Source organism: Symphalangus syndactylus, chromosome 3 (assembly GCF_028878055.3).
Source record: "Symphalangus syndactylus isolate Jambi chromosome 3, NHGRI_mSymSyn1-v2.1_pri, whole genome shotgun sequence".
Taxonomy (NCBI): Eukaryota; Metazoa; Chordata; class Mammalia; order Primates; family Hylobatidae; genus Symphalangus; species Symphalangus syndactylus.
This window is the reverse complement of record NC_072425.2, coordinates 6,783,420-6,810,381: the sequence shown is the minus strand read 5'-3', so window position 1 is coordinate 6,810,381 and position 26,962 is coordinate 6,783,420. Positions and strand designations below refer to the sequence as shown.

General features: G+C 48.9%; 1 protein-coding gene across 4 annotated transcripts in view; it reads left to right on the top strand.

Annotated features, from left to right (window-relative positions):
* Positions 1–26,962, top strand: part of CACNA1B (calcium voltage-gated channel subunit alpha1 B) — a 243,833-nt gene that overhangs the window by 151,605 nt on the left and 65,266 nt on the right. For 2 of the 4 annotated variants that reach the window (XM_055270114.2, XM_055270112.2), the window contains 9 exons: positions 11,989–12,115; positions 15,245–15,374; positions 15,739–15,798; positions 17,853–17,959; positions 18,709–18,720; positions 20,703–20,799; positions 22,422–22,582; positions 26,317–26,454; positions 26,634–26,835. In XM_055270114.2, the coding sequence (XP_055126089.1) occupies positions 11,989–12,115; positions 15,245–15,374; positions 15,739–15,798; positions 17,853–17,959; positions 18,709–18,720; positions 20,703–20,799; positions 22,422–22,582; positions 26,317–26,454; positions 26,634–26,835 (1,034 nt within the window). The remainder of the gene's footprint in view (positions 1–11,988; positions 12,116–15,244; positions 15,375–15,738; positions 15,799–17,852; positions 17,960–18,708; positions 18,721–20,702; positions 20,800–22,421; positions 22,583–26,316; positions 26,455–26,633; positions 26,836–26,962) is intronic. The other 2 variants (XM_063636690.1, XM_055270113.1) reach the window with 1 other exon arrangement.

Sequence of the window (26,962 nt, the reverse complement as noted above, 5' to 3'; positions counted from 1 at the left end):
GACTGGAGTGCAGTGGTGCCATCTCGGCTCACTGCAACCACCACCTCCCAGGTTCAAAGTGATTCTCGTGCCTCAGCCTCCCGAGTAGCTGGGATTACAGGCATGCACCACCACACATGGCTAATTTTTTTGTATTTTTAGTAGAGATGGGGTTTCACCATTTTGGCCAGGCTGGTTTCGAACTCCTGACCTCAAGTGGTCTGCCTTTCTCAGCCTCCTGAGGTGTTGGGATTACAGGCATGAGCCACCTTGCCCAGCCCATTTTCATCAAATTTTAAAAGAGACTATGTAATTTTGGCTTATATTTGTGCTAGGTGTGTGTTTGTAGATTCTTTGGGATTTTCCACAGAGTATAAGACATCTGCAAATGAACAGTTTTAGTTTTTTCCTTTCTGACATACATGCCTTTTATTTCCCTGTCTTCCCTTATTGCACTGTCTGTGACTTCCAGTACTATTTTGAATAGCTGTGGCAAGAACTGACATCTTTCCTGGAGGGAGCATTTTGTCTTTCATCATTTAGTATGATATTAGCTGTAAGGTTTTTGGGTTTGTTTGGTTGTTTTTTGTTTTGTTTTTTGGTAGATGTTCTTTATCAAGTTGAGAAAGTTCCCATTTATTGCTTTTTTTTTTTAAATAATTTTTGTCGTGAGTGGATGAATATTGTCAAATGATTTTCTGCATCAATTGATATTATCATGTGTGTTTTTTCTGTTAATATGGTAGTTTATATTGATTTATTTTCAAATATTAAATGGGCCTTTATCGTTATGAATAACCCTACTGGTGTATAATTATTTCTCTATGTTGCTGAATTCTATTTGCTAATATTTTGTTAAGGAGTTTTGCGTCTGTATTCATGAGGGATGTTGCTCTGTAGTTTTCTTTTTTGTGCTGTCTCTGGTTTTGGTATCAGAGTAATATTGGATTCATAAAATGTTTTGAATTGAATGGATTGTCCCTCTTCTGTTTTCTAGAGGAGATTATGTTGAACTGATATTAATTCTCCTTTAAATGTTTGGGAAATTTTGCCAATGAAGCATTTCTTTTTTGGAATTTTTTAAATTACAAATATAATTTCCTTAATAGATACAGTGTTATCTATTTCATATTGGATGAGTTGTAGTAGTTTGTGCTTTCTGAGGAATTAGTCCCTCTTATTTAAGTGTGTACAGCTGTTTGTGATGTTTCCTTATTATCCCTTTGATGTCTGCATAATCTGTAGTGGTAACTCCTGTCTCATTTCTTATATTGGTAATTTGCTGTCTTCTCTCTTTTTTCTTTGTGAGTCTTAGAAGGAGTTTGTATACTTTTATTGATGTTTTCAAAGAACCAAGTTATTGTTACATTGATTTTCTCTATTATTTTTCTGTTTTCAATTTCTTTTGATTTCTGCTGTTTATTATTTCCTTCTTTCTGTTTGCTTTGGGTTTCTTTTGCTCTTCTTTTCTAGTTTCTTGGGGTAGGAGCTTAGATTGTTGATTTGAGTCTTTCCTTCTTTTCTGCTGCAAAATTTAGCTCTGTAAGTTTCCCTCTTGGCAGCTGCATTCCACAGGTTTTCATATTGAATATTTTTTCAGTCCCGTTTAAAAAATTTCCTTTGAGAAGACTCATGGACTGTTTAGAAGTGTGTTGTTTAGTCTCCAAACATTTGGAGATTTGCCTATTTTTCTGTTATTGACTTCTAGTTTGATTACTTTATGGTCAGAGAACATGTTCTGTATTATTTCAGTTCTTTTAAGTTTGTTAATGTTTGTTTTGTGGCCCAGGATGTGGCATATCTTGATGTATGTTCTGTGAGCCTTTGAAGGGAACATGCATTCTGTGTTGTTGGTGTACATTCCTATAAGCATTGTTTAGATCCTGTTGGTTGATGATGTTATTGAGTATCTTTGTCTACATTCGGATTTTCTGTCTAGATATGTCAGTTGTTGAGAAAAGGATATTCAGTCTCCAACTGTAAATGTGGATTTATCTTTGCTCCTTTCAGTACTGTTAGTTTTTGCTTCATGTGTTTGCAGTTCTGTTTTTGGGCACATACACATTTAGGATTTCTATGTCTTTTTGGTGGACTGGCCCTTTAATTGTTGTGTAACGTCCTTCTCTATACCTGGTAATCTTCTTTGCTCTGCAGTTTATCTTATGTAGATATGTTCAGTCCTGCCTTCTTTTGATTAATATGTGCATGGTATATATTTTTTCACTCTTTTACTTTCAACCTAGCTATGTAGTTATATTTGAAGTAAATTTCTTGTAGATAGTATTCATGTTTTCAATCCACTCTGTCAATTCTGTCTTTTATTTTGCATATTTAGATTGTTTACACTTAGCATAATTATTGATATATTAGGGCTTAAGTCTGTTATTCTATTTCTTATTTTCTGTTTTTTTCTTTCTGTTTTTCATTTCTCTGGTTTCCTTTTCCTCCCTTCCTGTGGGTTACTTGAATGTACTTTAGAATTCCTTTTATCTGTAGTATTTTTGAGTATATCTCTTCTATAGGTTTTCTAAGACCTCGTATAGGTTTTATTAGTGGTTGCCTTGTGTATTATGTTATATATACATAACTTACTCCAGTTTCTTCATGTAGTCATTTTACCAGTTCATGTGAAATGTAGAAGCTTTACCTCTCTTTATATCTCTTTTTCCTTTTCTATTTATAATGTAATTGTCTTAAATAGCTCTTCTATGTACTTTTAGAACCACATCAGAGTATGTTATAATTTTTGCTTCAACTGTCAAACGTAATTTGGAAAACTCAAGAGGAGAAGAAAAGTGTGTTGTATTTACCTGTATTTTTACTCCTGTTATTCTTTCTTCCTTCCTGATATTCCAATATTTCTTCTTTCATAACTTACTTTCTGTTTAGAGGAACTTCCTTAGACATTCTTTTGTGGTAGGTCTGCGGGTGACAAATTCTCTTAGTTTTCCTTCATCTGAGAATGTCTTGATTTTCCCTTCATTCCTGAAGGGTATTTTCAGTGGGTATAGAATTCTGGGTTGACAGTTCTTTTTTTTTCAGCACTTGAAAAAAACGTGTGCCTCTTCCTTCTGACCTCCATGGTTTCTGATGAGAAATCCACTGTCATTCGAATTGTTTTCTTCCTATAGGTAAGATGTTGTTTATCTCTTGCTGCTTTCAAGATTGTTTTCCTTGTCTTTGTATTTCAGAAGTTTGATTACAGTGTGCTTTGATGTGAGTTCCTTTAAGTTTATCTTGTTTGGGGTTTGCTCAATTTCTTGAATTTGTAGGTTTATATCTTTTGCCAAATTTGGAAATTTTTCATCCTTTATGTCTTTAAATACTTCTTTAGTTCTGCCTCTTTCTCTTTTCTTTCCAGGACTCTGATGACATGAATGTTAGATCTTTTGTTATAGTCCCAAAGGCCCCTGAGCTCTATTCACTTTTTTAAGTCTACTTTCTCTCTGTTGCTCAGATTGGATCATTTCTATTATTCTATCTTCCAGTTCACTGACTCTTTCCTCTGTGCCTTCCATTCTGTTGTGGAGCCCATCTATTGATTTTCTAATTTCAGTCATTGTATTTTTCATTTCTGAAGTTTCCATTTGGTTCGTTATATCTTCTGTTTCTTTCCTGAGACTTTATTTCTTTGCTGATAATTTTATATTTTTCATTTCTTTTAAGTGTGTTTTAAATTATCTGCTGAGCATTTTTATAATGGGTGTTTTTAAAATCTTTGTCAGATAATTCTAACATCTATATCATCTTGGTGTCTGTTGATTGTGTTTTCTCATTCAAGTTGAGATTTCCTGGTTCTTGGTGTGGTGAGTGATTTTTGGTTGAAACTAGACTCTCATTGGTATTGTGTTATGAGCCCTAAGTCTTATTTACATCTTCAGTTTTAGCTTGTCTACTGTGATGCCACACCAGCAAGTAGTGGGCCATATTAGTCCATTTTCACACTGCTATGAAGAAATACCTGAGACCAGGGAATTTATAAAGGAAAGAGGTTTAATTGACTCATAGTTTCACATTGCTGAGGAGGCCTCAGGAAACTTAAAATCATAGCGGTAGGCAAAAGAGAAGCAGGCATCTTCTTCACAGGGTGGCAGGACAGAGTGAGCACAAGACACCTAATAAAACCATCCTATCTCGTGAGACTCACTATCACGAGAACAGCGTAGGGGAAACCATCCCCATGATCCAATTACCTCCATCTGGTCCCTCTCTTGACACATGGGGATTATAGGGATTACAATTTGAGGTGAGATTTGGGTGGGGACACACCAAACCATATTACAGGGGTTGTAGAGAGTTGCCCCATTATTGACAGATGGGGATTGAAGTATAGATTCTTAACTTGAGTTCCATTGACATTCTGGGTGAGAAGGATTACTCATTACTGCTAGGCTAGGCTGGGAGTTTTAGCTTCCCACTAGGCTTCTATTCATACCGGCCTGACTGGGAGAGAGAGGAGAGTGTCTTGTTACTGTTCCCCATCTGGCTGGCCTTGACACGATGGAGATAGACCTCATCACCTCCAGGTGGCAGTAGAAGTCCTGACTTTCCACCAGGGCTCGCTCCATTGAGTAGGAGGAAGAGGTGGTCTCATTCCTGCTGGGTGAGACATGATGTCTAGGCCCCCTGTGTGATCTCTACTGGCATTGTGTGTATTGGGGGTCTTGTTACCACTAGATAGGGATGAAAGTCCCTGCTCCCACTTGGCTGTCTCTCAGACCACCCTAGCAGGGGCTTTGGGATGGTGGTGAGGGTGGAAGTCTAGGCTCCCCACCCAGTTTCTGCTGGTTTAAGTGGAGGTAGGGTCATAGTTTTTTTTTGGTGTGTGTGTGTAGTTTGGCTGTTGTTTAGTGATTATTGTCTATAAGTTTTATATCTCGGTAGGCTGCCCCTTTCCTAGTCCTTTCACTAGGGAGAGATGGGTTTATTGAGCCTTTAAAAAATCTGTGCCTATTGGCATTTCTGGGTTGTTGGGTTCACTAGTACCAAATCTAGGATATATGTGAGGCATAAAAGAAAACTCAGATAAGAAGCTTATTGTTGTGTCATTCCTCAGGTCCCAAGGTCCCTAGCCAATATTTTCCTTCTTCCTTCTACCTTTTAGAATCTTGTATTTGCCTTATATATGATGTCCAAGGATCTTTTAGTCCCCCCTTATCCATGGTTTCACTTTCCCCACTTTCTGTTATCTGAGGTCCACTGTGATCTGAAAATATTTGTTACATAACTACTCTTGCACTTTGGGGCCATTATTAAGTAAAATAAGGGTTACTTGAACATAATTACTGCAATACCATGACAGCCAACCTCATAACCCAGATGGCTGCTAAGTGACTAATGCAGTCCAGGTGGGACAGAGCAGAACTGTGTGGGGTTTCACAGCCTTGGAGCTGTTGAAGCTCTATTGTGGACCGTGGCCTCTGCATTTTAGGATGCCTAGCAGCATCCCTGGCCTCCGCCCTCTCGTTGCCAGGAGCAACTAGTTGTGACAACCAAAGGATGTCTAGAGACCGTTGTGAAAGAATCCAGGCTGGGCTCAGTGGCTCACACCTGTAATCCCAGCACTTTGGGAGGCCGAGGTTGGAGGATCACCTAAGGTCAGTCGATCGAAACCAACCTGGCAAACATGGTGAAACTCCATCTCTACTAAAAATACAAAAATTAGCCAGGTGTGGTGGCAAGCGCCTGTAATCCCAGCTACTCAGGAGGCTGAGCCAGGAGAATCGCTTGAACCCGAGAGGCGGAGGTTGCAGTGAGCCGAGATCGCGCCATTTCACTCCAGCCTGGGCAACAGAGCGAGACTCTGTCTCAAAAAAAAGAGAGAAAGAATCCAGTTCCCTTCTTTTGGAAGGCTTCCAGGTGGTGGTGTACACTTCCTGCCGCATGGTGTCAGGAGCTCTGTCATGTCTGGTGTCTCTCTGGGTGATGGAGCAGTGGGTTCAGCCTGATCTGCCATTGTAAAGTTCTCCACTGGTCTTTCCCTAAATGGTTGTAGTGACATCGATGATTGTTACCCAGATCTGTGAGTTCAGTGAGGGTCGCAAAATGGTGAATTTATAATTTCATGATTCTTTCTGTGTTTGTTATTTTGACTTTTTCTGTAAGAAAGATCTTACCTCATCAACTGCTTGGTTACCCTGAAATTCAGTTTGTATGTGTATTAAACAAGGTACTTGCTTCATTCTGTCCCTTTATTTATAAGTTTTCAAAATAATCAATGCCCTATTAACAAATAGGACCAGTGAGAGCTATAAGAAAATTATTATTGTAAAATTTTGAATTTTAATGTGTTTGATGTATTTCAGTTCTTTGCAGTCACTATTACTTTTGGTACTTAAATTGTCCTATCTTGGCCAATGTTCACCCTTTCAAGTTGATCGTTCTGCCCTTCTCACAGGCCTGGAGTAGAGTTTGACAGTTCTCTGGTTTTCGTCTATGACAGCATGTTCCAGGATCATTGTGCGCACTTCCTGTCCCCGATCGAGAATTTCTCATTTCTCCAAGAAGCAGCACACGCTGGACACTGCTGTGATTCCTGTGGATTCCACCCCCCTGCCCCCGTACTCTGGTGGCCTTTGCCTCCAGGGGCTTCCTCTTCAGCTCCTCTTCAGAGACTTCCCTTGGACTACAGGAACCACAGGAAGTGCATCGGAGTTTGCATCCCCCAAGGTGGCACTTAGCCAATGAAGGGAAAGTGCAGGTGCAGGAGAGCCAGCTCTCTGGCTTCAGTCAGGACAACCTTCTGGTTCAGATGACAGCCCAGAGTGTCCCTGTGGGAGCCTAAGCCACCTTTGCAGGACTTGGTCTGAAGCGCACCCTTGCCCGGCTTCTTCACCTCCCTGTCTTGCTTTTCTCTTCCCGTCTGGAAGCCCGTCCCACCTCACGGTGTGCTTCTGTAGAACCTGATGGAGACGCCGTGGCTCCTTTGATGAGATAGTGTATTTAGAGACAGTTGTCTGTGGTCATTGCTTCTGGTTTCTTCTGGGAGCCTGTCCCACCTCACGGTGTGCTTCTGTAGAACCTGATGGAGACACCATGGCTCCTTTGATAAGATAGGGTATTTAGAAACAGTCATCTGTGGTCATTGCTTCTGGGTTTTTATTGCTTTCAGGCTTTTTGGTGGGCTTTTTAAAAAGAGAAAAGTGGCTGGATGCAGTGGCTCACGCCTGTAATCCCAGCACTTTGGGAGGCCAATGTGGGCGGATCACCTGGTGTCAGGAGTTCGAGACCAGCCTGGCCAACATGGCTAAACCCCATCTCTACTGGAAAAAAAAAAAAAAAAAAAGTGTATAAAAATTAGCCAGTGTGGTGGGGCGTGCCTGTAATCCCAGCTACTCAGGAGGCTGAGACAGGAGAATCGCTTGAACCCAGGAGGCGGAGGTTGTAGTGAGCCAAGATCTCGCCACTGCACTCCAGCCTGGGCGATAGAGCAAGACTCCGTCTCAAAAAAAAAAAAAAAAAGAGAAAAATATGTCATTAATTCTGTGGCATTTGTAATTCAAATAGAAGATTGTAGGATTTTAATCTCACTTTTGTGTTTATCTCTGTTTTCTTCTATCCTGAAAATGTCTTTTTGTCTTTTTACCTTGCTTATTCTGTTTTTTAAAATGGTATTGTTTAAAAGTTTTTTCTTTCTTAATTATTTGCTTCTACTGCATAGAAATAATAAGCAGTTTCATCTGTTGGTTCTGTGTTCAGCCACAGAATTGTCAAACAAACTCTCGTTATTCTAAGTAATTTTCCGTAGATTATTTGGTTTTTTTAGGACACAGTTGTACCATCTGTGAATATATCATTTTTGACCCATGAATTCTTTAGTCTTTTTTTCAGTTTTCAAATGTAAAATTTTAATTTTAATTAATCTCTTTGTTTCTGGTTTCTGCCTTAATTTCTAACTTAAGTGTGCTGTGATTAGGAGAACATGATCTGTATGATAGTTTTCTTTGAAATTCATTTGCAGTTGCTCTGTGCCTTGGCTTTATGGTCAGCTTTTTTCATGGTCAGCTTTTGTTCTTGTTCTATATGTGCTTCAGAGGGATATGTTTTCTCTAATTTTGTGAGCTCTGAGCTTTTTACATTTGTATGCTAAATCAGGTTTGTTAGTTGTATTACTCAAATATTCTTTATATTCATTAATATTTTGCTTGATTGACCTGTCAATAATTTTGTTTTATTTTTATAGAGTTGGGGGGACAAATGCAGTTTTGTTACATTAGATCTATTGTATAGTGGTGACATCTGGGCTTTTCGTGTAGCCATCACCTGGGCTCAAGCAATCCTCCCACTTCATCCCCTGCGGTAGTTGGACCACAGGCGCACACTGCCATACCCAGCTAATTTGTATTTATTGTAGACATGGGGTTTCTCCATGTTGCCCAGGCTGGTCTTGAACTCCTGGGCTCAAGTGATCCACCTGCCTTGGCCTCCAAAGTGCTGGGATTATGGTTGTGAGCCACTGCGCCTGGCCTATGTTGACTTTATGTATCTCATCTAAGAATTCCATATCTGAAGTCTTTAGGGGTGTGAGTGCACTCATTGTTTCTGTTGTGTCTTTCAGTCATGGTGACCTTGTTTCATGGTGTGTTTGGTGATATTGAGTTCATATATGACTGATCTTAATCCTTTGTATTAGTCAGGGTTCTCTTAGAGAGACAACTAATAGGATGTATATCCTATATATATATGTATCTCCTATATATGTATCTCCCATACATATATCATATATGACATATGATATATGTATGGGAGTTTATTAAGTATTAACTCACACGATCACAAGGTCCCACAATAGGCTGTCTGCAAGCTGAGGAGCAAGGAGAGCCATTCCGAGTCTCAAAGCTGAACTTGGAGTCCGATATTTGAGGGCAGGAAGCGTCCAGCACGGGAGAAAGATGTAGGCTGGGAGGCGAGGCCCGTTGTCTCCTTTTCACGTTTTTCTGGTTGACATTCGCTGGCAGCTGATTAGATGGTGCCCACCAGATGAAGGGTGGGTCTGCCTTCCGCAGCCCACTGACTCAAATGTTAATCTCTTTTGGCAACATGCTCACAGACACACCCAGCATCAATACTTTGTATCCTTCAATCCAATCAAGTTGACACTCAGTATTAAACATCACATCCTCCTTTTTTCAACTAGGGTTTTGTGAGATAATTAAGCCCTACAGAAAATGAATTAACAACGTTTTCAGTTTTCTCAAGGATGGAACATAGCTTGTACCTCTCCAGATGTATAGGAGAGAAATCCTTTCTTTTGGGATATCTTTAGATATCTTGGGAAACAGTAGCTTAAATTATCTCCAAATTCCCCCTAACCTGTGGGGACTCTGTAGGCCAACTGAGGAAGGTTTTTGTCAGAGAGGATTTGCATTTGTTGTTTCCAGAAGCCTGGGGAGCTGCCAGTCCAGGCTTACATCCCCTTTGGGGATGATTCCCATTCAGCTTCCCCACCTTGAAGTGAGCCCAAGGCTTGGGACTCCTACCCGTGCACTGGAAAGAGTGGTTCCTCAGTTCAGCCTGAAGTTTCTTAATCTGGAAAGGGGAACCTGTGCCGTCGCATGCTGTCAGGGGGAGTAAAGCACCTGGGCCGTGTCTGGCACGTGGCTGTTTTTAGTGAAGGCTCCCTTCCTTTCTGTATTCCCCTCCAAAGCTCACTGTTTTGCTTCATTGTCTCCTATTTCAGGGATTTAATTTTTTTAACTATTAAGTCTTTTTAAAAATAGCCTTTCTCCAACGATGACTTCAGTCTGTTGCAGTTTTCATTTTTATCCTTTCCGTTCTTTCTTCTGCTTTGACTCAGTTGACCTTTTTTCCCTATGATTGATGACTTTCATATGATTTTCCATGTTGTAGTAAATCGATTTCAGAGAAATAGTTCCATCCAAGCTCTGGCATCTTTGTCCTATTTATTTTGAGCAGCAAAAGTCTTCATTGAATCCAGACTGATTCTTTTCTCCCAGTTTACTTAAGTTAATTAATTATTCATTTATTTTAGAGATGGAATCTCATTCTGTCACCCAGACTGGAGTACAGTGGTGCCATTGTAGCTCACCGTAACCTTGAACTCCTGACTTCAAGTGATCCTCCTGCTTCAGCCTCTGGAGTCGCTGGAACTGTATGCATGCGCCAACACACCCAGCTAATTTTTTAATTTTTTAATTTCTTTGTAGAGACAGGGTCTGTCGCCATCTTGCCCAGGATGGTCTCGTTGCTTGAGACTCCTGGACTCAAGGGTTCCCTCCCACCTCGGCCTCCCAACGTGCTGGGATTATAGGCATGAGCCACCACACAGCTGTGGCATGTTTCATATCCATAGTATGGTGCTTCTTATAAATATTGCATATTTCACTCAGTCAGTTTATGGTTGTGCATTTTATAATTTTTGTTATTGTAAAAGAACTTACAACACACGCCTGTAAGCCCAGCACTTTGGGAGGCCAAGAAGGGCAGATCACTTGAGGTCAGAAGTTTGAGACCAGCCTGGCCAACATGGTGAAACTCTGTCTATACTAAAAATACAAAAATTAGCTGGGTGTGGTGGCACGTGCCTATAATCCCAGCTACTGGGGATGCTGAGGCAGGAGAATCACTTGAACCTGGGAGGCGGAGGTTGCAGGATGGTACCACTGTACTTCAGCCTGGGCAACAAGAGCGAAACTCTGTCTCCTGTCTCAAATTAAAAAAAAAACAAAAAACAAAAAAAAACTTGCAACAAAAACTTTTGGGAATACATATTTTTGTGGGTATGCTTCATTCCCTTAGCAGCTAATGTCTAATAAATTAATAGAATTTTTTAGGGCTTCAAGTAAGTTTTGCCAGATTGCATTCTCAGATTACATAATTTTCATTTTCAACAGGGAAGTTTGATGGTGCCCATTTCAAAAGTGGTCGCTTTAAACTGCTTGTGCTCGTGGGCGGGGGCTGGTTATCTTGGCTCTGGAGCCAGCATCCTCGGTGGTATAGACCCCACTGCTGTGGCCTTGGCTGTTTTCATGCTCATCTCGAAGCTTTTTTCCTCTGGCACAGCCTTTCTCTGCAGGACTTCAAAGTGGCCAGCAGTCAAGGGCTCCACAGCGGGCTCTGGGGATTAGCACCTTCACTTTGTTGCTCTTTAAAATCCTATTTGCTTTTATGTTTCTTTAAAGAATTCAAAATGAGTTGCAGCAGTGGGAGGTGGCTCCAGGTCACTGCACGTCTTCCTTGGTGTCCCTGAGGTCTCAAGAGCTCTGTCACCTATAAGAATTAAAATATACAATAGGATAGTTGAAAATGAAGAATTATTGTGAGAAAAACACTGGGCAGGGACAACAAAATTTGCCTAAAAAAACAACAAGGTGGCGGCCATATTAGCCCTGGGGAGTTTGATTTGTGGGAGCACAGCTGGGGTGTGGTGGGGTGCTGAGGGGCAGAGGATGGGCCCTGGGGGAAGGAGGCGATGAGTCGGGGGCTGGTGAGGGAGCAGGGCCTGAGCAGAGGCTGGGTCCCCCCGGGAAGAGCGTCCTTCCAAGCTCCATGGCCTCACAGGACCCTCTCCTGGGATCTTGAGGAAGAAAATCCCAGATCAAGGGAGACTGGACAACGAGGTACAGGGAGCCTCTGTGGGTTTGCGGGTCGGGGGCTGGCCCCTGCTCCTCCCTGTGCTGTGGGTTCGAGGTCCCAGCAGAGGCAGTGGGAAGGTCTCACCAGGCTCTGGGCTTCTCAGCGCATCGAGACCCCTCAGCGCAGCAGAGGGGTCCACAGCCACAGGGGCAGTGCTGGGCTCCATTTTATTGCCAACCTTGGTGCAGCAAGAGGTGAGGAAGGGTCCATTAGCGTCTCTGCGGCAGATGGTGGTCCTGGCTGTCATGCACCACGGTCATGTGTGTGAAGCACTGTTCTTAGCTGCATGCCCATCCCTGGTGGGCTTGTGAGGACCTGACGCAAGTGCCGGGGGCATGAGAGCTGGGAGAGAGCTACACGAAGTGGGCTTTGTGTGCACCACACCCCTTACTCGGGGGCCCTGTGTCCTTGTAGGTGGTAACGTGGACCTGGAAAGCCAAGCAGAGGGGAAGAAGGAGGTGGAAGCAGATGACGTGATGAGGAGCGGCCCCCGGCCCATCGTCCCATACAGCTCCATGTTCTGTTTAAGCCCCACTAACCTGTGAGTCTCCTTGCCTGCTGGTGTGTGTGGCCGCCCACTCACCCATGCATCATGACCCGTGGGATCTCAGTAGCCAGCGTGCACTGATTCTGCGCACTTACGTAGAGAAACGGCTCTAAGTCCCACGGCAGACCCCAGAGGCACGTGCCCGTGTGACCTCATTCTGCAGAAGAGGACACGGGCACAGGAGGCAGCCCCAGCAGAGCTGGGGTGAGCTCCAGGCCCGGGCTCCTCACCTCCTCTGTGGTGTGTGTGCGTCTGCACATAGGGACACCGTCTGCCCTGTCTCGCAAACACACTTCCATCCATCTGCCTTCCCATCATACCTGGCACCTGTGTTGTCTGCGTGTGTGCACTGTGTTTATTTGCATGTCTATCCGTGTGTCCGCGCCTGTGCTTTTCATGCATTCATCATCCACTCTTTAGTCCAGGGCTTCCATTAGTCCAGCCAGTGTTTATGTGGCAGACAGCACTCTAGGTGCTGGGAATAGCTAGGAATGAACAAAACAGGTGAGAACCCCTGTCCTTGCTAAGCCTGTGTGCTGGTGGGAGAGACAGACAACAGACATGACAAATAAGTAAAAGACATAAGATGCAGATAGTGTTAAGTACTGGGAGGAAACACAAAGCAAGGCGCGGAGATGCGGACCGTTGGGTGCTAAAACTTAGATGAGAAGGCCAGGGGGGGCTTCCGGGGTGAGACTGGAGCAGAGTTTGAGGAGGAGGAGGCAGAGGGAGAGGCAGACAGGGGTGGAACCACACAAGAGCTTGCCCAGCCAGAGCAGGGGCTGGGCAGATGGACGGGAGGGCAGAGGGCAGCAAGGCTGCGTGGACGTATCCCTGTTCGTTACTGATCTGTCCATCCCCTTCTTCTTCTTTCACCACCCAACGTCTTTCCACCAAGCCCTGCGTTACCGCCTCTCCCTGCTTCCTCCCCCCATCATTCTTTTATCCAACACACACGTCTTGGGACCTTACCCTGCTATGCTGCGGTTAGGAGTAAAGCAGTAATGGAGACAGACATGGACCCTGCCATGTCAGGACTGACAGTGTAGTGGCAGGTGAGGGGCGGTAACCCGGTGTGGAAATGGAAACACAGGAAGGCACTGGCATTCTGGGAGCAGGTGAGAGAAGGCCAGGGAGGTTTTCTGGTGGAAGTGACATCTTGGTTGAAACCTGAAGGATGAGTAAGAGTTAAGGTGAAGAGGGGAGAGGGGAGGAACTAGTGGAGCGTTCACAGTAGCCCAGAAGTAGAAGCCAGCAGTTGGCAAGCAGCCAAGGACAGAACTGGGTCAGAACACAAAAGGGTAGGCAGGGCTGGCTGGGTGTTCTGTTGCGGGGTTGGGGGGTCGCACCATCCTGGAGCACACTGAGAAGCGTGGGATGTGTGCACAGTGGGGGCACTCGGATTGCAGCCCAGCAGGGCCCTTTTATGGGGAGACTGCAGATGGAGGCCACTGAGTAGATGGTAAGGGTTTCAGGGAGAGGGAGTGGTGGTTTGACCAGGGTACTCATAGCGTTGAGGTTTGGAAGTCAGGTGTGTGCGGAGGAATTTTAGAGGCAGAATCTACAGAATTTGGTGATAAATTAGATGTGGAAGGAGACATCGAGGATGTCTGACTGAAACCCAGTTTCTGCCTGACAGTGGCGGAAGGCACTGCGTTCACTGAGACCAGCGGTGCTGCTGGGGTCCTGCCCGCAGACCCTGCAAAGCCTGGGGCGGCTGGGGATGTCTCATGGCCAGGTGGACTTGGGATCTGAGCTGGGGGTAGAGCTGAGTGCCAGAAACCCAGACACAAGTTGGAGTGGATGACAGCTGAATTAGAAGGAAAGGCAGCCCTTTTAAGGAGGGGAAGTGGCAAGGGCTGAGGCAGCAGCAGGCCTGCGGTGGGCCAGGGATGAACAGCTCTGTGGACACAGGGGCAGGAGCTAGATGGCAGAGTTCCCTTCAAGGAAGAGGGAGATGTGGGCAGCCGCTTAAGATGGATGGCCCTTGGGGGTTCGTAGGTGTGGGTGAGAGGAAGAGCTGAGAGGGGCTGGCGGCGGTGGACATGCCTGCGAGGCAGAGGAGGCACCTCCAGAGCACAGCCCTCATGATGGGGGCCGTCTGCCCCACCTGCTCCATCCACGGCTGCCTCTTCTCGTCCTCCACCCGTAGATGGGCTTCCCATCCTCCTGGTTACTGTGCACTCCCACGCTGTGGCTCTGCCAGTAGCAGGGAGGCCCCTGCTTGTTGATTTCCTCGCTGCTTCCTGGTGTTTTGACTGCTGAATGGAGCTTCATCAGGCCTGTTCTGGTCACCCCTGTGTCCCCCAGTGTCCAGCACATGCCTGGCAGGGTAGGTGCTCAGTAATATTGAACAAGCGAGTCAGGCAGATGGGACTGGAGCAAAAGGCGAGCATGTGGCAGTGTGTGGAGCGTGTTCCCGCGCAGTGTGTCCACATGGAGCGTGTTCTCGTGCAGCGTGTTCCCGTGCAGCGTGTTCTCGTGCAGCGTGTTCTCATGCAGCGCGTTCACGTGGAGTGTGTTCCCGTGCAGTGTGTTCATGTGGAGTGTGTTCATGTGGAGCCTGTTCACATGCACCCTGGGAGCCTGGACAGGGCACACACCCCGCACAGGCCCCAGAGAACTTTCTTAGGGCAAGAGAGGCCTGCTCTCTGTGAGAATGTTGACGTTGAAATTCTTCCTCTCTGAGCAACTCCCTCCCTGCTGCCCACAGCTGACCTTATCTGTGAAAGGGCTGGGTAGTTGATGCTGTTGGCTTTGGACTGCTGTTGGCTGCATGGACAGTTGGTAGTGAATGGATGTAGCTGTACTCCAGTGAAGTTTTATTCACACAAACAGGTCACCCGATCTGGCCTGTGAGGTTTGGTTTGTTGACCCTTGCCATGAGGTTCTGCAGCCTTCCCCACCCCGGTCCCGGGAGGCCCTCTCAGGAATCTCAGCCACTGTCCGTCACCTGGTTGCCACCACCAACCACAGGGACCATTAGCAAAGCGAAGCTCTGGGGCCACAGCTTCCTGAGGCAGCCCAGAGCCCTTTCTGCGGGACAGGCTGAGCCTGCCCTGTGGCAAGGGGCTGGCGCACCCGGCTGGTGGGCCTTGTGGTGATCCGTGGGTTCCCTCACAGGCTCCGCCGCTTCTGCCACTACATCGTGACCATGAGGTACTTCGAGATGGTCATTCTCGTGGTCATCGCCTTGAGCAGCATTGCCCTGGCTGCTGAGGACCCAGTGCGCACGGACTCGCCCAGGAACAATGTGAGTGGCCCGGATGGCTGGGTCCCCGCCAGGCTGTGGTGGGGGAGCTGGGTGCCTTCCCAGGGGCCCAAGGGGCTGGGGTGGGGCTGGGGTCCTGTCTTCTCACAGGACACCCCTCCTTCCTCTGTCTGTGTGCCTGGGAGTGCAGGACCAAAGGTCTGGAGACAGGAAGACAGGGTGCGGCAGAGGGGGCCTGTTCCCAGACGGTTCTTGTCAGAGACCCCCTCCCAGAACCGTTTTCCACAGGCTTCCTGGCTCGCTGGCTGACTGCTGAGAGGCCTGGAGGAAAAATTCGGAGCCACCAAGGACACCCTGGCTCACGTTTCAGCCCAGCCTTTGAGAATAACTTTCCTTTTGGTTTCAGGCTCTGAAATACCTGGATTACATTTTCACTGGTGTCTTTACCTTTGAGATGGTGATAAAGGTGAGATATGTGGCTGCCCCTTGTGACCCCAGTGTTTTGCTCTCCCTCCCTCATGATTGAGATGGGACCAGGGCAGGGGTTGAACCACAATTCCTATAAACTCTTAAGACATATGGTAGGTGTGTGTGCACTGGGTGTGTGCTCAGCGCGTGAACATGTGCACACGAAGAGGCTTTGTCCTTCACTGAGGAGATTACATCCCCCACTGGGAGTGCTCCCCAGCGTCGTGCCTGGGCCTCCACTTGCCCTGGTTTCTTGAACACATGAGCTACAGTCTCTCCCCAATGTGCGGAGGCCCTCCCTCTTAGGACAGCAAAGGGAGGGCTGCGTGGCATTGGCTGGGGGAGGAGGAGACTTGGGAGAGACAGAGTGTTGGAAGATTGTTGGAAGTGGGTGCTGAAGACTTGAATTTAGGAGGGCATTTGTCTTATGATAGATTCAGAGTCCTTCACTGTCTGCCTCTAAGTGTTGACACGAGGTCCCCCATATCACTGTCTGACTAGTGTGGCCCTTGTGCGTTTATGCAGGTGTGCCTTCAGTGTGGTTGAGTGTGCACACACCTGCACATCCATGACTTCCGTGCAGCTTAGGGTATGTGTGTGCCCGCATGCGTGCACACAGGGCAGTGTGTGCATATGGAGCACTGACAGCAGATGCATGAACACGTTACCTCTGCTATTTCACTCTTGGAAAATTCTGTGGGGTGTGCGTCATCATCCCCATTTTACAGATGAGGAAGCTGACACTTAGCGAGGTTATGTTACCGGCCTAGAATCGTGGCAGCAGGAGTGACAGAGCCAGGATGTGAGTGAAGGTCTGTGTAACTGCAGTCCTGCTGCTCTGAGCTTGCCTGCAGGGGATCTGGGCAAGCTCTGAGCTCCCTGGGGCCATGTGTGCCTACAGCCCAGCGGTGGAGGAGCAGATGGAGATGGAGACCTCAGTCTCATTCAGGCTACAGGGAATTTAGGAGCCCAGGCAGGATCTCAGCCGGTCACAAGCCATGTAGGGATATTTGAGTCTGTGGCATTGAGGTCCAAAGGCCCACTGAGGCCCTTCGGGGTGTGACCTGGGCCGTGTCTCCCTACTCTGACAGGGCGTGTAAAGGTGCTCCAAGGTGCACTGAAGTCACAGGTGTGCACATAACGTGTGCACTCAGCTACACTGAGCCTTCCACGGGGACCTAGAGCTGTATTCCTCCCCCATGACTCTGGAGCTGAGGCCCGTAGCTCTGCCTGTCTTTCTAGGTTTGTTTTGGTTTGGTTTTTTGAGACAGGGTCTCACTCTGTCATCCAGGCTGGAGTATGGTGGCGTGATCTCAGCTCACTCCAGTCTCTGCATCCTGGGTTCAAGCAATTCTCATGCCTCAGCCTCTCAAGTAACTGGGATTACAGGTGTGCAGCACCACGCCCAGCTAATTTTTTTTTTTTTTTTTTTTTTTTGAGACAGGGTGTTGCTGTCGCCCAGGCTGGAGTGCAGTGGCGCGATCTTGGCTCACTGCAGGCTCTGCCCCCCAGGGTTCACGCCATTCTCCTGCCTCAGCCTCCCGAGTAGTTGGGACTACAGGCGCCTGCCACCTCGCCCGGCTAATTTTTTGAATTTTTAGTAGAGATGGGGTTTCACTGTGTTAGCCAGGATGGTCTCGATCTCCTGACCTCGTGATCCGCCCGCCTCGGCCTCCCAAAGTGCTGGGATTACAGGCCTGAGCCACCATGCCCGGCCACGCCTGGCTAATTTTTGTATGTTTAGTAGAGATGGGGTTTCACCATGTTGTCCAGGCTGGTCTTGAACTCCTGAGCTCAGGTGATCCACCCGCCTCAGCCTCCCAAAGTGCTGGGATTTCAGGCATAAGCCACCACACCTGGCCATGTTTTATTTTTATCTTAAGAGACAGGATTTCACCATGTTGCCCCGGCTGGTCTCCAACTCCCAGGCTCAAGCAATCCACCTGCCTCAGCCTCCCCAAGTGCTGGGATTACAGGCATGAGTCTCCACGCCTGGCCTCTGCCTGTCTTTTCCGGACTATCACGTACCTAAAGTGTGTTTCTCCCTCCTAGATGATCGACTTGGGACTGCTGCTTCACCCTGGGGCCTATTTCCGGGACTTGTGGAACATTCTGGACTTCATTGTGGTCAGTGGTGCCCTGGTGGCGTTTGCTTTCTCGTAAGTAATGTTCTCTCTGCTCTGGCTAGGGAGAGCCACCAGAATCATGATGGGTGTGAGGGTGAGGGAAGAAGGAAGAGGCCCTCCTGTGGGCCTCCCTGGGCTGCTTGTGGCTCTGTAGCTGTCCATGTGGGACTGTCGCTGCCTGCTTGGGGCGGGGCTGCGTGGGGTTAGGAGGGCCCGAGGTCTGTCTGTGGCTCTCAAACTAGGTAGGGTCCTGGCGTGGCCTGTGGCCCTGGGACCATCCCCGCCTGCCTGGAGGGGTGGGGTGGGGCTGGGAGGCGCTGGTGTGGCCGGTGGCTCTGGGGCCGGGTGGCACAGCCTCTGGTGTGCCCAGCGTTTGCCTTTCAGGGTCCTTGGAGGCAGCTTCACCTTGACCTGCTCTGAGGCAAGTCTGCTCCTGACCCAGGGAGACCGCTGGTGCTTTTGCCCAAGGCAGAACTGGTGGTCGCCTTCCCCTTTTGGGGCATTAGACGTCTCCTCTGACTCCCGAGCCAGTGGCACTTGGCCCTGCTGTGGCTGGAAATGGAGTTGGAAATGGAGATACTGCATGGGGGGCGTCGTCAGGGGCTCAGCTACAGCTGGGGATGGGAATACGGTGGGGAGTTGTGGGGTGAGATCCAGAGACAAGGAAGACCCCTAGTGGACGACAGACATGAGGGAGGGTCCACATCTCTGAGCAGCTGGGAGGGCTGCTCCTGGTGCCACTGACTCTGTTCTCTTTGTCTTCCTCTTGCTGGACTCGGCAGGAGCTTCGTGGGGTAATGCCTTCTCTCCCCCACACGCTGCCCCTGACATCACAGCATTCCAGCAGCCCCTCTTGGGTCATTTCATCTCCAGCCTCACCCCCTGCTCATCCACCTTCACCCCATCGGGGCTGCATGCTGCCGGGAGCCAAGTCCCCGGCCAGGGGTTTCTGCCATGCCTCTGGGAGCGGGGCGGGGAGCTGGGCTGGAGCTGGGCATGGTCAGCCCTTGGTGAGGAGCTTCCTGGTGAGCAGGCTGTCACCAGTGAGGGCTGGAGGCTGGGGCCATTGGCCTGGAGGGCAGCAAGGGCTCCGGGAGGGAACTGCCACCTGTGGCCACAGCCTGAGGACCGGGGACATCGCAAGGCGCTCCCGGTGCAGCTCCTCTCTGGAAGAGCAGCGTTCTTTCGCCTCTTTCCTCTCCACTACAGCCCCCTGCAGTTCCCACTGTCTCCTCTTTCTGTGATAAAGGAAGGAGAGCTTTGCCAAAGCATCAGCATAGGCCTTGGGAGTGGGAAGACTGCAGCCAGGGGTCCCCCAGTCAGGAGGAGGGGAAGGGGTTGGGCCCATCCAGGCGGCTTCAGCAGGAGAAAAGGAGCAGGCCCCAGACGGATGCTCCCCCAGAAAGCCTCATTTACTAGGTGACAAAACAGTATCCCCTCCCTCCTGCTCATGTCCCCTCTTCCCTCAGTTGGTGGAGGAAGCTGGTTTGAGAGTGGGTGTCGGGAGCACTGGGGTGATGGAGACAGGAGGCTGGGTTCTTCCCACCTGGAAGCGTTTCAGGGGGAGTTTGATCTGATTCTGGAGTGTAGCCTACAGTCAGGGGAGAAGAAGGGGACCAGGGTGCCTGAGCCGTGTAGCTCACTCTCCCTGCTCAGCCCCAAGTGTTGCTGGAGCCCCAGGAAGAGCACAGCGGGCAGGGCCGCCCCTGCAAGCAGGCCTTCCCCAGGGAACGTGGTGGGACGTGGCCTCTGAGCAGGGTGGGGAAGGGCTCCATGTGTGAGTGAATCCCACTCAGCCCTGAAGCTTCCACCCTCACCTCCCACCAAGCAGAGTGGCTTTGCTTCTGGGAACGGGGGGCTTCTTAGGAGGAAATCTCCTAGACACTGCTGGCCCGGCCTCAGTAGGGTCATGGGAGGTCCAGTCCCCAGAACCTGCTAATTCCTGCGTCACTGACAGGTGGAGGCAGCTACATGTGTCTGCCCTGGCTTTTTCTTGGAGGGGTCCTGATCGAGGCCCGCTGGTTCTGTACTTCTGCTTACTTCTGTGCCTGGAATTTTCTTTCCCCGACTTCCTGTCTTGCCGTCCCTGCCCCGCATGAGTTTTCCTGTCTGCTGCTTTCTGGGTCTTGATATGTTTGTCTCTGCGGCTCTTTCTCCCTCCCTCCCTCCCTCTCCCCTTGTTTGTCTTAGTCCACCCTGCCTCTTGCATTACCTCTGTATTCATCCGACTTTTTCTCTTTCTTACTCTCCTTCCCCTTTTCTGTCTTCCTGCTGTCAGTTTCACGTCAGCGGGAGGAATGTTAGGGCGGCTGAGGAGATCTGTAGGGCAGAGGCCAGACAGGTCCCCTTTACCTCCCTCTAGCCAGCTGAAAAGCAAGGGAAAAAAGCCCTTCCAGAAGATTCTCGCCCTGGAAACGTGCTTGTGGGCTCCCACTTCTGGGTCTGCAGTCCTCGTGTGGGTCCCTTCTGTCCTCTTAATCCTGGAAGCTGGGGTGGGAGGGGTGTCAGGGGTGATGGTTCTTCTCCTTGTGCACCAGATGCTGCTGCCCTGGCCCCAGCTCCTGTCCTTAGATGAGGCCCGGGCCAGGCAGCCCCTGGGAAGAGTCATGGTAGCCTGTGGCACCTGCAGGGCAAGGCCTCTCTGCTCCTGGGTCCTCCACCCTTGAGTCTGAGACAAAATGCACAGGGGAGCAGGACCCAGACCTTGGGGGGCCACGTGGGAGCTGGGCACACCCATGCCTCCTGCCTGTCTGCATCTGTGGCTTCTCCCTTCTAGAGGATCCAAAGGGAAAGACATCAATACCATCAAGTCCCTGAGAGTCCTTCGCGTCCTGCGGCCCCTCAAGACCATCAAACGGCTGCCCAAGCTCAAGGTTGGAGCCTGGAGTTGGGGCTTGAGGGATGTGCTCTGTGTGTGTGTGTGTGTGCACGTGTGTGTGTGTGCATGCAGTGCATGAGTCTGTGTGTGCTCACATGACACCCCTGTGTGAGGGGGTTGGGCTCACTTAGCTGTAAGCCCCCATTACCCAAGTAGACCTTGTTCCCAGCAGCCTCCTGTGAGAATCCTCCTCCTTAGCTCAGCAGGACCAGGTGGCACAGGGTTTTTCTTCAGCAGCTGCAGTGCAGTGCGGGAAAGGCTGCCAGGACAGGTGCAGGGTGGTGGAGGGAGATGCTGGCGGTCAGGGACTTGGGACATTGGCTGCTGAGAGGGGGACAGGCATGGGCTGAGCTTCTGGATAAAGACAGAGTATAAACCCAAACTGGTAGGGCCACGCTGAAACCTAGTAATCGTGAGCTTGTGCTAGGCCCTGTGTGAATTGCTTCATGTGCTTCAGCTCACTTAATCTCCCAAACCTTTATGCAGCAGATTCTTTTACTGGAAATTCAAGCCATTGAGACCTGAGGCAATGTGGGACTTAGAGAAGAAAGTTTTCTTAGAACCTGTATGTGAAGGAGAGGGCTGGCAGGCAGCTGGGGAAGGCGTCGGAGGCCCACTGGGTCCAGGGAGGAGTGGCAGCTACCCTGGCACCGAGTGGCGCTGTGGTCATCCACAGTGTGCCAGGCTGCTTTGTGGGAGACGGTTGTGGCCCCACCTTCCCGTCACAGCTAGATCAGAGCAGCCTGTGAGGTGTCTTCCCAGCTCTTGAGAACAGCATTGTGTGCACAGGGAATGCTGAGCTTCCAGGTTGGGAAGGACCCAAGAGAAAGCCTCAGGTGGTGATGGCTGATGACAGGGCGGCCTCGGGCCACAGAGCACATATGTCCCTGTCCCGGAGCCTACTGCTTTATCCTCAGTTTGCCCAAATTGCTTCCCTGTTGGGCAGGGTGCAAGTGCAGGGCGGAGCCTGGCTGCATCCTCTCTGCCCAGGCCCAGCACCTCCTGGTGCAGCTGGGCCTGGGCTCCTGGTCATTCCCGTTTCCATGGCTGAACTCTGACCTGTAAGGTCGGCCCTCCTAGGCATCCAGCTGCTGCCTCTAGCACCTCCTGGCCCTCCATCCGGGCCAAGATGCCTCCCCTCACAAAAGACACAGCACCAGTCTTGTGTGTCAAGGAAGCTGGCGGCAGAGCCTCTCTGTGGTCAGGGGCCTGAGGGCCTTGCAGGGCCCTGGAATGCCTGGGGGCCACCTGGGCCTCAGTGGTCCTCAGGTTTCCATCCTGTAGGTTCCCTGCCTGGTGCTCTCTCCTGGCTCCCTTCACATCCTTTCCTGCTTCCAGCCCTTCCCTGTGGCTCCACCTCTTGCCATGGCTCCACCCCTCCCCTCATGGCCCCACCCCCCACCATGGCTCCACCCCTCTCATGGCCCCACCCTCCCACCATGGCTCCACCCCTTTCCTCACGGCCCCACCCATTCCCTTATGGCCATGCCCTCCCACCTTGGCTCCACCCCCTCATCATGACTGCACCCCCTCCATGACCCTACCCTTCCCCCTCATGGCCCCACTCTCCCACCATAGTTCCACCCCCTCATCATGGCTCCGCCCCTCCTCCTGCAGGCTGTGTTTGACTGTGTGGTGAACTCCCTGAAGAATGTCCTCAACATCTTGATTGTCTACATGCTCTTCATGTTCATATTTGCCGTCATTGCGGTGCAGCTCTTCAAAGGGAAGTTTTTCTACTGCACAGATGAATCCAAGGAGCTGGAGAGGGACTGCAGGTAAACTGAGGAAGGGTGCAAGGTGGGACACACAGCCCCATTATGCAGACAACACTGGGAGTTCCCTTGGGACCAGATGGAGCTGGTCATGCGGCATGGGAGACTCCACTGCAGAGCATCATGGACCCTGCCTGAGGGCTGGGGAGGGGCTTACTTGAGAAGGGCTAGTGTCACCACAGAAGACGGGATGCATCCCCTCCCCAGCACAACACCAGGGGCTCCCAGCACTTCCTCCTCAGCAGAGTCAGGAACCAGGCATGTTCTAAGGGACACAGACATCTAGGAAGCTCAGGTGCCCACTGGGCAAGGCTTCTCTAAGCCCTAGAGATCTTGGCTGGGCTGTAAGGTCGGAGGGGCTGCCCGATGGCTGGAGCTGCTGTCACTGTCCACATGAGGCCTCAGAGCTTCCTGTGCCCAGCCCTGCCTCCAAAGCAGACAGGAGAGGGGCCCTTGGGGAAGAAGAGCTAGGGGAAAGCTGGTTAGCTGCCTGTGTGGACCCCAGGCAAGGCAGTACCCACAGTGTCTTCCTGCCCACGCGGCAGCATCCCAGCTGCCTCTGTGTGAGTATCGTGCAGCTTCCTCCTATACTGTGTGACTAATGGGCACTTGGCTGTTTGCAGCTGAGAATGCTGCACGTGCACATGTCCGCCAGGGAGCAGTAGCAGTTTGGGGAGGTGTATCTGTCTAGGAGTGGAATTGCCGGGTCCTGGGTGTGCGTGTACTCAGCCTTAGTAGATGCTGCCAGGCCCCTGTGTAAAATTACACTCTCACCAGCGTGGGTGAGAGCCGCACATCCTAGCTAAATCTTGGTGTTTTCTTTCTTGCCTTTCTGGGTGTAGTGGTCATTCACCGTGGTTTAATTTTGCACTTGTGTGATGACCAATGAGATTGAGCCCCCTTTGCTAGGGGGCCTGGCCGCTTAGGTGTTCTTTTCTGGAAGTGTCTGCCTGTGGTCCTGTGTCTGCTGTCTGCCTCTTTCCTGTTGGTTACTAGGAATCATGTAATGTTCTGGACAGGAACCCTTTGTCAGATGTACGGATCGCGGACGTCTTCTCCTCCTCTGAATGGTGCTTTCTACTCTTTTAATGCTGTCTTTTAAAAAACAAAGTTCTTTTTTCTCTTTCTTTTTTTTTTTTTTTTTGAGACAGGATCTCACTCTTTCGCCCAGGCTGGAGTACAGTGCTGCTATTGCAGCTCAATGCAGCCTCGAACTCTCAGGCCCGAGTGATCCTCCCTCCTCAACCTCCTGAGTAGCTCAGACAACTACAGGCACGTGCCACCATGCTTGGCTAATTTTTAAAATTTTTTGTTGAAATGAGGTCTTGCTATGTTGCCAAGCTGGTTTCGAACTCCTGGGCTCAAGCAGTCCTCCTGCCTCGGCCTCCCAGAGTGCTGGGATTACAGGTGTGAGCCACTGTACCTAACTATAGTTCTTGATTTTAATAGAGTCCAAGGGATCTTTTTTATTCTTTTATGCTGAGTACTCTTTATATCCTGTTTAAGAAATCTATCCCAAGGCCAGGGATGTTTTCTTGTGTTTTCTTCTGAAAAGTGTTATTTTTGCCTTTCACATTAAGTTCTGCAATTTACTTGGAAGTTGATTTTTATGTGTTGCATAAGGTGTGGGTTAAGATATGTTTTCTGACGATAGATACCCAATTCACCCAGCATTGTTTATTTGAAAAGATCATTCTTACCCAGTGTAATGGACTTTTTTAAAAAACAAAAACAAAAACAAAACAGCTTTAGGCCAGGCGCAGTGGCTCACGCCTGTAATCCCAGCACTTTGGGAGGCTGAGGTGGGTGGATTATGAGGTCAGGCGTTGGAGACCAGCCTGGCCAAAATAGTGAAACCCTGTCTCTACTAAAAATACAAAAAATTAGCTGGGCGTGGTGGCCAGCACCTGTAATCCCAGCTACTCGGGAGGCTGAGGCAGGAGAATCGCTTGAACCTGGAAGGTGGAGGTTGCAGTGAGCCAAGATTGTGCCACTGCACTCCAGCCCGGGCGACAGTGCGAGATTCTGTCTCAAAAAAAAAAAAACAAAAACAGAAACAAAAAAACAGCTTTATTGAGATGTAACTAACACATTATACTGTTTGTTCATAACAATCCACTTAAAGTGTGCAATTGAGTGGTTTTTAGTATATTCACAGGTACATGCAACCATCGCCACAGTCAATTTTAGAACACATTTTCAGCACCTCAAAAAAAAAAGAAAAATCCACACCATTTAACTATCATCCCCTACATCCCTGTCCCACCCCTAGCCAACTACGAATCTGTTTTTAATCTCTGTAAACCTCTCTGTTCTGGACATTTTTTGTAAATTGAATAATACAATATGTGGTCTTTTGTGAGTGGCTTCTTTCACATGATGTTTTCAGGTTTGTCCACGCGGTGGCCTGTGTCAGAGCCTCGTTCCCTGTTATGGCTGAATATCTGTTCTGTGCTATGCCACATTTTCCTTATTCTTTATTTGCTGATGAACATTGGGTTGTTTCTACCTTGTGGCTGTTATAAATGATGCTGTTGTATACATTTGTGTCCACATTTTTGTGTGGGTCTGTTTTTGCTTCTCATGGGTATGTACCTAGAATTGGAATTAATGGGTGATTGGGTAACTCTGTGTTTAACTGTTTGAGGAAATGCCAGACTGTTTCCAAAGTGGCTAAAGCATTGTATATTCCCACCAGCAATGCACGAGGGTTCTGAATTCCCCATGTCCTTGCCAACACTTGTTTTCCATCTTTTTAGTTTTGGTATTTTTTAAATTACAGCCGTCATCATGGGTGCGTGGTGTGTCGTGGTGGTTTTTATTTGCCTTTCCCTGATGACGAGTGGTGTTGAGCAGCGTTTCATGTGCTTAATAGCTATTTGTATATCTTCTTTGGAGGAGTGTCTATTCAGATCCTTTACCCATTTTTTTATTTGGGTTTTTTTTTTTTTTTTTTTTGAGACGGAGTCTCGCTCTGTTGCCCAGGCTGGAGTGCAATGGCGCGATCTCAGCTCACTGCAAGCTCCACCTCCCAGATTCCCACCATCCTCCTGCCTCAGCCTCCTGAGTAGCTGGGACTATAGGCGCCTGCCACTACGCCTGGCTAATTTTTTTTGTATTTTTAGTAGAGATGGTGTTTCACCGTGTTAGCCAGGATGGTCTTGATCTCCTGACCTCGTGATCCGCCCACCTCGGCCTCCCAAAGTGCTGGGATTACAGGCATGAGCCACCGCGCCTGGCCTTTTTTATTTATTAGAATAGTTATTTACATATTCTAAATACAACTCCCTTATCAGACAGAGGATTAGGAAATAAGTATTTTTTCCCATTCTGTGGATTTGCCTTTTTACTTTCTTAATGTCCTCTGGGCATGAAAGTGTCAGATTTTGATGCAGCCTAATTTATCTCTGTATTTTTTATTTTGCTCATGATTTCAGTGTCACATCTAAGGCTCCATTCCCAGATTTGAGGTCATGAAGTTTTGCCCCTGTTTTCCTCTAAGTGTTTTATAGTTTTAGCTCCTTACACTTAGGTCTTGAATCCATCATGAGTTAATTTTTGTCTATGGAGTAAAGTAGGGTCACATTCATTCTTCTACATGTGGACATCCAGTTTTCCCAGCACAATCTGTTGGAGAGGCCATTCTTTCCCCACGGAATGGTTTCAACACTCTTGATAGGTGGGTTTATTTGGATCTTTTGTCTTTGCCCTCTAACCTCCCATGTTCTCATTCCCAGGGGTCAGTATTTAGATTATGAGAAGGAGGAAGTGGAAGCTCAGCCCAGGCAGTGGAAGAAATACGACTTTCACTACGACAATGTGCTCTGGGCCCTGCTGACGCTGTTCACAGTGTCCACGGGAGAAGGCTGGCCCATGTGAGTGCTCATCCTGCTCTCCGTAGCTGGGGCAGGCAGCCCCTGTGCTCGGCCTCCCTTCCTGCCTCTATCCCTGGGCTCAGGCATGGAGGCAGACCCATCCTTGTGGTGCAGGACTTGAGTTCTTAGGGCTGTCTCCTTTGGGAGTTCCCCTGACACTTGCTCTCCTCTTGGCCCAGGGTGCTGAAACACTCCGTGGATGCCACCTATGAGGAGCAGGGGCCGAGCCCTGGGTACCGCATGGAGCTGTCCATCTTCTACGTGGTCTACTTTGTGGTCTTTCCCTTCTTCTTTGTCAACATCTTTGTGGCCTTGATCATCATCACCTTCCAGGAGCAGGGGGACAAGGTGATGTCTGAATGCAGCCTGGAGAAGAACGAGGTAGGTGGATGCTCTGTGGAGTCTTGCAGTGGACAGCGTGGGCAGCGCCATCAGGCTTCCCTCCTGCACACAAATCACTCACAGCTGGGTCAGCTTTGGCTGCCACCATCTGCCAACACAGGGGCAG